This window comes from Lampris incognitus, chromosome 3, assembly GCF_029633865.1.
Source record: "Lampris incognitus isolate fLamInc1 chromosome 3, fLamInc1.hap2, whole genome shotgun sequence".
Taxonomy (NCBI): Eukaryota; Metazoa; Chordata; class Actinopteri; order Lampriformes; family Lampridae; genus Lampris; species Lampris incognitus.
Genome location: NC_079213.1, coordinates 80,146,082 through 80,159,061, shown reverse-complemented (window position 1 = coordinate 80,159,061; position 12,980 = coordinate 80,146,082). Strand labels below are relative to the sequence as shown.

Here is a 12,980-nt window from a genome sequence, read left to right as displayed (position 1 = left end):
CATGGAACAACGGACCAACTCTTTACTCTTGCAGTAGTGCTGAGGGAGGCATGGAAGTCTGACCAGCCAGTCTGCATGTTTTTTTGTGGACTTGGAGAAGTCTTACGAGTTACGACCATGTACCCCAGGGCACTCTGTGGGGGGTACTGCAGGAGTATAGTGTCCCGGAGCAGTTGCTACAAGCCATCCGGTCCTTGTATAACCAAAGTGAGAGCTATATCCGTATTGTCGGCACAAAGTCAAACACGTTTTCAGTGGGTGTCACACTCTGCCAAGGTTGTCCCTTGTCTCCGATTCTGTTTGTGATATTCATGGACAGGATCTCAAGGTGCAACCAAGGTGAGGAGTTTGTTCATTTTGGGAACCTCAGAATTACGTCTCTGCTCTTTGCAGATTATGCTGTTTTGCTGGCTTCATCAGAACATGACCTCAAGCGCGCACTGGGGCAGTTTGCAGCTGAGTGTGAAATGGCCGGGATGAGAGTCAGACCCTCCAAGTCTGAGGCCATGTTTCTCGGGGTCTTGTTCATGAGTGAGGGTAGGATGGAGCAGGAGACTGACAGGTAGATGGTGCAGCATCAGCAGTAATGTGGACGGTTGTGGTGAAGAGGGAGCTGAGCCAGAAGGCAAACTTCTCAATTTACCAGTCAATCTTCGTTCCAACCCTCACCTATGGTCATGAGCTTTGGGTAGTGACCGAAAGGGTGAGATCACGGATACAAGCAGCTGAAAGGAGTTTCCTTCATAGGGTTTCTGGGCTCAGCCTTAGAGATAGGTTGAGGAGCTCAGATATTCAGAGGGAGCTCAGAGTACAGCCACTGCTCCTTCACGTTGAAAGGAGCCAGTTGATGTGGTTCGGGCATCTGATTAGGATGCCTCCTGGGGGCATTCCTTTGGAGGTTTTCTGGGCACATCCAACTGGGAGGAGACCCCATGGTAGACCCAGAACTTGCTGGAACTACATGTCCAGTCTGGCCTGGGAACACCTTGGGTCCCCCAGGAGGAGCTGGAGGGTGTTGCTGGGGAGAGGGACATCTTGAATGCCCTACTTAGCTTGCTGCCACCACGACCTGACCCCGAAGAAGCGGCTGATGAGGAGATGAGATGAGATAATAGATAATATATAGTATATACTCTTAGTATACAAGATAATAATAATAATAAGTATATAATATTATATTGTGGCAGGATGAGGTTTTTCCTCATCCTGCCACAATATATAAGCATTATAAGTTATAGTTATATTAGTATATAATAAGCAATATAATATGTTAGCATAGGTTATAAATTATTCAGCCATAACACAACTATAATAGTGACATACCTGTTGTGCATACATACTTACCTCCAATATTCTATTTATTATTCCATTTATTTCTTGTTTTTCTTTTTTGCTTTTGTTTTGCCTATGTGAGTGATTTATGCAAGTACTAGAAGCTGCTGTAAACCAGAGTCAAATTCCTCCTTTGTAAATAAGTGCACTTGGCTAATAAAGTTGATTCTGATCACAAAACCTGCCATTTTTAAAAGGGGTGTGTATACATTTTATATCCACTGTAGACTAGCTTTTAATTGATTTGCATGTGTGATTCTTTTGTGTGAAACTTTTATTTGTGTTTTGATTCCTACCCCCTTGTTTGTCGTTATTTTTAAAGCACTTTGTATGTTTTAAAGTGTGTCATAAATGTTTTTATTATTATTACTATTATTATCAAAACATACAGTAACACTCACTCCAATATCAAACAGTTATTGCATGACATACTGGCAAACAGAGATCTGAAAGGAGGAATGCCATAAGCTGAAAACTGATTGCATTTTTTCGTAAAAGATTACAAAATGACGGGTTTTTACCCAGGCTTATCTAATGTAAAGTAATGGCCAACAACTGTTGATATGCTGATTGTGATTCTAACCAATCTTAGCTTCAGGTCTTTTGCACAACCTTCAACAAAGAGTCTTTAATGTTATCCTTTGAACAGCTTGCTCCCTTAGATAAAGACACAGATGTGCATAAAACACCACACACACACACACACACACACACACACACACACACACACACACACACACACACACACACACACACACACACACACGCAAGGGGGCTCAGGACTAGGTTAAGTTACTGTAACTGACAAATTATGCTACATTTACTGTGAGGTGATACGGTTAGAGAATGTGGACCACAGTAATCATACATACCTCAATCCCATGACTGCTTAAATCCAATTTTCCCAGCTCAAAAACAAACAGTGCCCGCACAAAGGTGGAATTAACGAGCATCCAAACACTTCACAATGTTCCACATGACTGGCTCCACATTTCATGCCTCTTACACAATGGCATAACACGTATATTGCACAGCTATAATGATACCACTGTCATTACTGTGCAGTGACAAATGCATTAAATCTGAATGATTCTTAATGTAGTAATATTGGCTCTAATGGGTATTGAGGGGCTCCGGCACGTCACATTTTGAATCAGTTCACTGCTCACTGTCATTAAACGGTCTGTCACGTTTATGTTGTTTGAGCCTTGAATCTTTTGTACACATCATAGTGAATGGGGAAAAAATTAATAAATCCGGGGGGGGTATAAAAAAGGGTAATACTATAAAGGAAATTTACAATTATGATTTCACTGGCTGTCATGTGGAGCGCAAATAGCAGCTTTATCGTTTTACTTTTAGTAGCCTACATGTGAATGATATTTAAAAACCTGTTAGTGTCATAGGTGAGCAGGCTGAAAAGTTGGCCTGGCTATGTGAAGTGAAAGTTGGACCACCATGAGTATTAACAGTTCCAGTGGGTGAGCATTTTATACTAACAGTGTAACTCCCGACATACCTGCTGCGAGTTTTCTCCTCCGCATCCTCCCCGCAGTCATCTATCAGACACAGACATAACACGGCAACCTGCTTCATGTCATGAACCACCACAGTTCAATGTTACGTCAACATTACGACAGCAACCTCTATGTTTTTGACCCATTTCGTGGAAAGTAATTAGCTTTAGTGCCATCCATCCATCCATTATCCCAACCGCTTATCCTGCCATCAGGGTCGCGGGGATGCTGGAGCCTATGCCTATCCCTGCAGTAATTGGGAGGCAGGCAGTAACGTGCAGTGAGGTCCATGGCTGGGTAAGCAATGAACTATATGTATTTGTGCCAGAGAGAGGCACAAGCAGACTCAGCCTCAGCAGCCTGCATTCACAAATGCTAGCTTTGGGAGCAAGCCATCCTGAATAGGGCATGCTTTTTATTGCTAAAACAACAAGTTTTACAAGATTTTTAAAAATTATTTTTGCAACAATCTTAACAAATTAAAGTTAAAAATAAATAAATAAGAAATAAATATTTTTTGTAACAATCATGATATTTCTTTTTTCTTTTTTTTTCTTTCTTGTTAGCCTCGGTGAGGCACTGCCTCCCCTGACTGCACATCACTGGAGACACCCCGGACAGGACGCCATTCGTTACTATTAACATAATTCTCCGGGCCAGTGTGCCGGCCTACATGTCGTAACCTCGACAGCTGCCAGCTTGTTTCCCTGATAATCACGTTGCTGCGCTATATGGTGTGTCAACGGAGAGGACTACTAATGAGGAAATATAGCTTTATTAATTACATTATCGATTAATCTGAGGATGGGGACTCAAACTTACCTCTGTACAACCATCCTTCATCGTCAACACCGCAAGCATCGGTCACGTTATTTTTGTCACACGCCATGCGGACAATTCAAACCAAACTGGCAACTAAGTTCATTCGTTTGCCCGGTTACGGTTAACCTTACTTCTAAAGGCCCGCACGAGGAAATAAAAAACCGTTAACATTCAAACAGCAATGCACTGAAATCAAACAAAAATGAAAATTTTAAGAAATATTGGCGTGTACAAGGTCTGTCGGTCCAAACGAACAGTTAAAAACACGTTTCTATAGGAACAAGCGACAAGTCACAGCCAGTGAAGCCAGCCAGTCAGTACCGGAAACTACTACTGGTAGTAGTAGTAGTAGTAGTTGTTGTTGTTGTAGTTGTGGTGCCTGGAGCAACATAGCAACAGCAGGTCCAACTTGACCAAATGTACAACGTTCAACACAACTAACAAAACCACCCCGAAATTACACAAATCTGACTTCTGGCTATCTTTTTTCCTTTTGCCTGCTTTCGTCAACGAGTTGTGTTTTTACAAGCCTAACACATGCGTATTGAATTTAATTTTTTTTCTAACCTGTGATAACACCACCATGTGCATTGTGTGACGTCGCTAAACGAGAGTCAGGTGGTTTTAGTTGAACGCAGTCTCTACCGGCCGCGATATTATGAACCCTACATAGCCCTCGCCAAAATCCCGTACCCTGTCCCAAATCTCGCGAACGGACGCCGGATTTCCGCTGCGTTGCTAAGGAAACAATCAACTATCAACTCGGTGCGAAGCAAAGCTAACGTTAGCTACCTTCAATTTTGTAATTTTGTATTTTTCGCAATTTTGGACAGCTGGCTGCTTTTGTAATTTTGGACTGCTGGCTGTCAACAACAGAACGGAGGTAAGTAACGTTAGTTGTCTGAAAATGAACATATATCTAATAAATAGACTTTCTCACATTTAAGAAAGCTGATCAGTAAGTTGTTACCTGTGTATAAATGTAAAAGTCATATTACTACAATATAGGAGCTCGTTTTGTTTGTAGTCATGATAAGGGGTGAAGTATCCTATGCTCAAACGTGGAGCAAGCAAAGATTGAGTTAAAAACGTTAATGTTGATTGTGGATAACTTAGACAGGTTAAATTGTGGGTGTACAGCGTTTCCTTGATGAGCGCTAACCCCATAACAACATATTTTCGCGTTGCTACGGTGGCGCACACGTGACAAAGCCAGAAACGGGATTTTGGCGAGGCCTATGTAGGGTTCATAATATCGCCTACCGGCCGTTCAAGCGCAACGCTATGATGACGTCGATTTAACGCGACACAGAATTTGCCACGTCAACTTTGAGAGACTCACATGTTTGTTGTTTTGGAATGGAGTACAGCTGACGTTTTCGATGTAGTTTTCGATTTTTTTGCGTTTTGAAGTTTTTTAATTAGCTTAATGATGGCGACCGATAATTATACAAAATTTCCCTCTCAGTTGTGGGACAAGGTGCTGTCGAAGGTAAAGAAAGCGGTTGTATTTATGGACGACAAGTGTGCAGAGTGTCTCCATTGGAACGGTGGGGCTGCCACTTTATTTGAGGCTGGAGCATGTAATCTCAAGCAGTTTTCTAGCTTTGAATCGTGTGGTAAGAATGAACCAAAGGCTGTTTTTGTGGTTAGCACTTTGCTGAAAGGGCGAACAATTGACATTATAAAAGACACAATATCCTTAAGTCACTTCCAATATTGCGTTGTCTTTACCAGCGTTGCCCACTCTGCACATCTGCTTGCCAACAATGTCACCACAGAATTGGAAGGGAACCCTGTGTTCGAGCAGTTTGAAGAGAAGCTCTGCGAATGGATGGGAAACATGAACTACACGGCTGAAGTTATGCATGCCCCAATAGTCTTCGCGCCTGTGTCACAGCAGCTACTTCTCATGCCTACCTTTCCAGATCTTTTCCCACTGCTCTCACCTGACCTTGAGTCAATTAATGCAAAACGTCCGGAGAAGAAGAAGTTTGGCGGCCTGTATGATGTGGACATACACTCTCTCCCTCCGGAACTTCAGATTGAAATTAAATCTTTGGCGTCAGCACTTAATGCTATGTTTGAGGCCACAAACACGAGAGAAGAGAGCTTTGCTGTAGGTCCAATGAGCCGCATCATTGCAGGAGAACTGACGAATCACCCTCAAGCAAAGAACCGCAGGAAGTTAGCCCCCAATAAAGCATCAATTATCTTTGTGGACAGAACAATGGATCTTACAGGTAAAGTCCAAGTATATAGCCAGACATCACACATTTTGGAATAGTTATCATGTTAAACAGACAAGTTACCCTACAGCCCAGCTTGCATGTCCGCGGTTGTCCTCATTTAACTAAACATATACTATAGAGGACCCCATGCAAGGTTTTACAAATTCGTCTCGTATTATATATTTGTTGATGTTAATATTCTACCAAGTTTTACTACACATTGGATATGATTTCACTTTTTTCCTGCAACCTTATTTTTTGTGCTGTAGGAGCTGTCGGTCATCATGGTGACAATCTTGTGGAAAAGATTCTGACATTCCTCAAACCTTTACCCGGTCATGTGACTGATGTGCAAGTGGACATGTTGGAGCTCACAAGTCTGCAGCATAACCCCAACTCCCACACCACCCTAGCACCTGGCTGCCTGGCACAGACCCAGTAAGTTAAGTGCATCTCACTGTATCCTAATTCAAAGAATATGAACAGATAGGAGTAGTCTTTTTCTACCATGTTGTGTATTGTGGATGTCTTTACACCATTTATGAGTCATCGGCATTGACAGTCATCTGTGTTTTGCAGGAACTTCAGAATAACCCTTTCAGTAAGAAAGGTTAATTGAAGTTTCAACTGCTGCCAATACGTTATAAACATTTAACATTGGCTCTATCACACATTGTCTTTAAATGGGGAACATCAGCTTTCAATTAAAATAAAAACTAACTGAGGCACAGGATTTCCTTAATTCATACACATTTTAATGCATTTTTGATAATGTTACACATGTATTTTTGCCCACGTAGAGTTTGCCCACGTAGAGTTTGTCCTTTTCACTGTTGAGTCCAAAGCCCAATATGCTAATTATAATGCTCCAAAAAGTGCAACACTGAAGTTTATCTATTTTGTTTTGCAGACAGTGACTTTTGGTCGGATACAAACTGAAACCTACACACTTGGTTGATCGAACCCATCCCCACCTGCAGAAACACACACCCTCATACACGCATTATACCCATTAGGTGGGTTGAGTGCCACATGACTAGCAGTGAGTGGGTTCAGTGAAGCCTGCTTCCACTCATGCTTATGAGGATGCACGTGTTAGGCGCCTGTGGTGGGGCTGTTGTACATGGCAGGGATTAGTCCTACATCATGTTTTCCGCTCTTCCTTTGCCTTTTCATTTAGTTGTATGAGGAAAAGGCTTTCACTTTGGAGGGGTAGCGGTTATGCACATAACTTCTGTGTCCATAAATGGACACACAGACAGAAATAAACACACACACACACACACACACAGGTCCATCTCAGCAGGAGGCTTGGTTTTGAGTGGACCAGGTTCTTTTTGACCTAGGTGGGAGGTTCAGTTGTAATGAAACTGACCTTAGATCAGACCGGTCATTACCACTTCGACAGTCTGTGTACTGTAGCAGATAATTTGAGCACAGCAGGAGTAGGTTGTACTGACGCTCAGATGCAGAACTCAGCCTGGATCATGTCAACCAAATGCATACCACACACCCACAAACATGTCTCTCACAGAGACATATTTGTCTCTGTGGGAGACATGTTTGTCTCATGGAACCACTTGGCTCTGAGTATCCTTCTCACACACAAGCAGATGGGCATTCTCTTTGCATGCATACTTAGACAAACTGGTACCTCATATTTTGTTCCTGATTTCATATCCCCAAGCACATCTTTACATGTTGCTTGAATTATAAATGATTAAGGGTCAGTAGATACTGATGGATAAGGTTTACATTGGTGACATGACACACCCTTGATGGTGTTTTGGATGTTGAGGTCCAGTTGGCAATCACTTGTCAGCATCTTTTTACCAAAGATGCCCATATACAAGTATCTCATTTCAGAAGTCATTTGAGGCATTTTCACATCTTTTGTCTGTTTGATTTGAGATTAATCAAAGAACAAGTTGTCAAAACATGTCATCGTTATGTTATGTCAACAAAAACCAAACCAGTCATTTCCTTTTATCGTTAAAACAAATGATGCAGGAAGTTACACTTTCCTGCTAATACGCAAACAAGGAGGATCAAAACCCTTGATCTGTATATTACTTTGGTAGTTGTTTTTGTTTCATATACTTGTATTTATTGCATGTCGGCAGCACACCAAATTTAAATAAGCTTCAGAACAATGTCTCAGTTTTTTCCTCTTCATTTTATCTGAAGAAAAAAATGTGCTGCCTCTCAATGTTTTTTTTCATTGCAAGTCACAATGCAAACAGCCTATTTTGAGCCACATCCCACAGTGTGTGTGACAATGCATGGCACTCCCTATGGCTGAGTTGGATCCGCAGCAGATCACTTTGCGATTCTTGCTGAACTGCTCCTTTGTGGTTTTGGAACCGCACCAGGACCACTTCCTCGATCTGGACTCAGCTCTGTTGTTTTGGTTTACACTCAAGGGTGACTGCCAGGGTCTCACCTGCCCAAACAATCTATGCTAAGGGAGAAACCACCGCTCCAGGATTTGAAATAACTGCTCTAAACAAGCTATGAATATAAAACACACAGGTGGCACATGTGTTGCATGTACAGTGCATCCGGAAAGTATTCACACCCCTTCACTTTCCCCACATTTTGTTATGTTACAGCCTTATTCCAAAATGGATTAAATTCCTTTTTTTTCTCATCAATCTACACACAATACCCATAATGCCAAAGTGAAAAAGGTTTTGTAGAAATTTTTGCAAATTTATTAAAAATAAAAAACTGAAATATTGCATGTACATAAGTATTCACACCCTTTGCTATGACACTCAAAAATGAGCTCAGGTTCATCCTGTTTCCACTGATCATCCTTGAGATGTTTCTACATCTTGATTGGAGTCCACTCGTAGTAAATTCAATTGATTGGACATGATTTGGAAAGGCACACACCTGTCTATAGTATAAGGTCCCACTGTTGACAGTGCATGTCAGAGCAGAAACCAAGCCATGAAGTCAAAGGAATTGTCTGTGGACCTCCGAGACAGGATTGTATCGAGGCACAGATCTGGGGAAGGGTACAAAAAAATTTCTACAGCTTTGAAGGTCCCGAAGAGCACAGTGGTCTCCATCATTCGTAAATGGAAGAAGTTTGGATCCACCATGACTCTTCCTAGAGCTGGCCGCCCAGCCAAAGTGAGCAATCGGGGGAGAGGGCCTTGGTCAGGGAGGTGACCCAGAACCCGATGGTCACTCTGACAGAGCTCCAGCGTTTCTCTGTGGAGATGGGAGAACCTTCCAGAAGGACAACCATCTCTGCAGCACTCCACCAATCAGGCCTCTATGGTAGAGTGGCCAGACGGAAGCCTCTGCTCAGTAAAAGGCACATGACAGCCCGCTTGGAGTTTGTCAGAAAGCACCTAAAGGATTCTCAGACCATGAGAAACAAGATTCTCTGGTCTGATGAAACCAAGATTGAACTCTTTGGCCTGAATGCCAAACGTCACATCTGGAGGAAACCAGGCACCTCTCATCACCTTGCTAATACCATCCCTACAGTGAAGCATGTTGGTGGCAGCATCATGCCGTGGGAATGTTTTTCAGCGGCAGGAACTGGGAGACTAGTCAGGATCGAGGGAAAGATGAATGGAGAAAAGTACAGAGAGATCCTTGATGAAAACCTGCTCCAGAGCGCTCAGGACCTCAGACTGGGGCGAAGGTTTCCCTTTCAACACGACAACGACCCTAAGCACACAGCCAAGACAATGAAGGAGTGGCTTCGGGACAAGTCTGAATGTCCTTGAGTGGCTCAGCCAGAGCCCAGACTTGAACCCCATTGAACATCTCTGGAAAGACCTGAAAATAACTGTGCAGCGACGCTCCCCATCTAACTTTACAGAGCTCGAGAGGATCTGCAGAGAAGAATGGGAGAAATACCCCAAATATAGGTGTGCCAAGCTTGTAGCTTCATACCCAAGAAGACTTGAGGCTGTAATCGCGGCCAAGGGTGCCTCAACCAAGTACTGAGTAAAGGGTGTGAATACTTATGTACATGCAATATTTCAGTTTTTTATTTTTAATAAATTTGCAAAAATTTCTTCAAAACCTTTTTTGCTTTGTCATTATGGGGTATTGTGTGTAGATTGATGAGAAAAAAAAGGAATTTAATCCATTTTGGAATAAGGCTGTAACATAACAAAATGTGGGGAAAGTGAAGGGGTGTGAATACTTTCCGGATGCACTGTATGTACAATAGGCTACACGCACACACACTTACATACTCAGAAACACAGACACACAAACAGCCAGATTGACATCTGTAGATAAAGGTGTTTGGATGGTGTTCTTTTTGGGGTGGTAGTGTAGGTTTGTTTTTGTTTGTTTTTGTTTTGTTTTTTTGGGGGGGTGGGGCTACGTCAACAGGAGTGTTATTGCCTGTGCTATCTCTTAGCAAGATGGCCCAGGTGACTCTTATCGCAGATGTTTAGGAGATTTAAGTGCTGCTGAGGAACAGCAGGTGAATCACCCAGAGTGCCTGCTCTGTTTTACTCCCTTCAAATGCACCACTTACTGCAGACTGAAACAGCATTAAGAATGTCAGACATTCCGATTTGCTCAATACAGTGCCCAGTATTTTCATGTGTTTTATTGGTCTGCCGTTTTACCTGAGGCATGAATCTACCATAATTCTACTCTAAAGAATGTATACCATCCCATCCTACTTGTTCAGCATGGTTTGATTAGCTTTATGAAAATGTGATGGTGTTTGTATGACTATGAATTGGTGTTTATATGACTGATTTGTTAAGTTATTTTTAGCCCTGACCGCAGTGTGTTATGATTGTTTTTGTCATGTAGACCAGCTTAACCTTAAAGTTGTAGGTGTGGGCATAATTTGGGCCTTTTTGTATAGTATTTAGTTGAGTAATTCCAGGATATTTTTAGTGATTATTGTGTTCAAGTTGTCCCATGGGTGGTCATTGATTTTAGCTCACCAAACTAGACCCCACACTTACTTTGCAATTACCGCAGTATTGTCTTTCATAACCTGGTGTAAATTTCCTTTCAGTACTAAACCTGACTTTTGCTCTGTTGTTCTTAGAATTATGCCCACAGAGAGAGACAAAATATACGTGTGTGTGTGTGTGTGTGTGTGTGTGTGTGTGTGTGTGTGTGTGTGTGTGTGTGTGTGTGTGTGTGTGTGTGTGTGTGTGTTGCCTAGGTACATTTTCTGTGGTACCCAAAACTGTACTACTGTAGTCTTTTTTCATCCACAAGATAGTGCCTTGATGCGCAATGTTTATAGATTGATCTTCAGTGAAAGTGGCAATGGAAGGGTTGCTTTGTGTGCCTGCCTATGTGTGTCTGTGTTTGTGGTCGGGTACCTTCCATTCCAGTCTGTCCAATTTGCTGTGCTTGGTTGCACAGCGCTTTGATCCTGTGTTTGACATATGAACTCCCATTGGCAGAGGGCACCAAGTTTTTCTATGTCTCAGACTGAACCCTGCAACCTCCTCATCTGGCTGCCATGGACCCTGATTGTGTGGTGGGAGTGTGTGCCTGTGGCCAGAACCCAGTACGGGTGGCCAAGGTGTTTTGGGTCTGGCCCAGGCGCTGCCGAGCCTGAGCCAGGCAAGGGAGCCGACCGCACCCTGCCATGAGAAAACACTGGGAGATTGCCGCCTCCTTAAATTTGCCCAGCAGAACCCTGCATGCCTACCATCAGGAAGGAGGGAAAAGACACACCTATTTCTGTACTAGCTGGGAAAAGTGAGTGCAGAGAGAATGAAAACACACAATTATTTAAGTTCAAATTGCATGGGAAAAGGAATAAGGAAAGGAAAGGCAGAGGTAGGAAAATCTAGAGAGGAGAGCACAAATGACAGACGGCTGAGGATATCTAACCCTGTTCTTACCCCACCAGCAACAAAGAGGGTTTGAAACATATCCACATCCCTCTCATGGTGGTTTCCTATAAGCTGGAGATTGTTTTGCCATGCTATACTTAGCCTGTGAAAATGCTGGCATAAAGAGGCTTGTGTTATTGTGAACAATGGTATAAACAATTCATTGAAGATTGTTGTCCCTCAAAAAATATGTAAGTGCTGAGACTCCTCCTCTTGGGACGTTGTTTTTATTGCATGGGTTTCCCATAAAGGCCAGCCTATGGGGTGTATTTTAAGGATTAAAAAAGATTTATTTTGCCAAGGCCAGGGAGCAGTGTTGATCATTCATATGCAGGATATTGACCCCCTCCCCCCCCGGCCAATTTCTCCCCATTTTTATCCGGCCAATTACTCCACTCTTCTGAACTGTCCCAGTTGCTGCTCTACCCCCTCTGCCAATCCAGGGAGGGCTGCAGACTACCACATGCCTCCTCCAATACATGTGGAGTCACCAGCCGCTTCTTTTCACCTGACAGTGAGGAGTTTCACCAGGGGGATGTAGAACGTGGGAGGATCATACTATTCCCCCCCAGTTCCCCCTCTCCCCCGAACAGGTGTACTGACCGACCAGAGGAGGCGCTAGTGCAGTGACCAGGACACATACCCACATCCAGCTTCCCACCCACAGACACGGCCAATTGTGTCTGTAGGGATGCCCAACCAAGCCAAAGGTAAAACGGGGATTCGAACCAGTGATCCCCATTTTGGTTGGCAATGGAATAGACCGTCACGCCACCCGGATGCCCCAGGATATTGATATTGATCAACCCCTGGTTCATACCCCCGTCTTGATGCACATTACATTTCTTAATGGTTTCTATCTCCCACTATGCATCCACATTCAGACTCACAATTTGATAATATGTGCTAACTTCATAGGTGAAAATAATAAGGACTAATGCTTAACTGTATGCATTCAACCACACAAAAAGAGGAACTAAGCCCCACCCCCAAAAAAAAAAACTAGCAAACAACGTGTCTTGAAAAAATCTTCTCTTGCAAGAAAACTCTGTGTCCCCTGGCTCGTCTCTGATGCTTGGTAACAACAGTAGAGATATGCACTTTTAACTCTACTTCTTCCACCAGTGTAGAGGACACCTCTCTGTGAAACCAGTTGTACATCCCAGGTATCCATCAAAAACACTTGCCTCTGAATAGACCACATGCTGTGATGTCAACATATGATG

General features: G+C 43.0%; 2 protein-coding genes across 2 annotated transcripts in view; one reads left to right on the top strand and one right to left on the bottom strand.

Moving 5' to 3' along the window:
- fip1l1a (FIP1 like 1a (S. cerevisiae)) overlaps window positions 1–3,823 on the bottom strand; it is a 55,993-nt gene extending 52,170 nt beyond the window's left edge. Inside the window, exons 1-2 of the mRNA XM_056275678.1 lie at window positions 3,672–3,823; window positions 2,852–2,891 (exon numbers count right to left, since the gene is read on the bottom strand). Of these exons, the coding sequence (XP_056131653.1) occupies window positions 2,852–2,891; window positions 3,672–3,738 (107 nt within the window). The 5' untranslated portion in view covers window positions 3,739–3,823. The remainder of the gene's footprint in view (window positions 1–2,851; window positions 2,892–3,671) is intronic.
- A 1,229-nt stretch (window positions 3,824–5,052) lies between these two features.
- Window positions 5,053–12,980, top strand: part of scfd2 (sec1 family domain containing 2) — a 68,611-nt gene continuing 60,683 nt past the window's right edge. Inside the window, exons 1-2 of the mRNA XM_056276819.1 lie at window positions 5,053–5,914; window positions 6,172–6,340. Coding sequence (XP_056132794.1) covers window positions 5,101–5,914; window positions 6,172–6,340 — 983 coding nt within the window. The 5' untranslated portion in view covers window positions 5,053–5,100. The remainder of the gene's footprint in view (window positions 5,915–6,171; window positions 6,341–12,980) is intronic.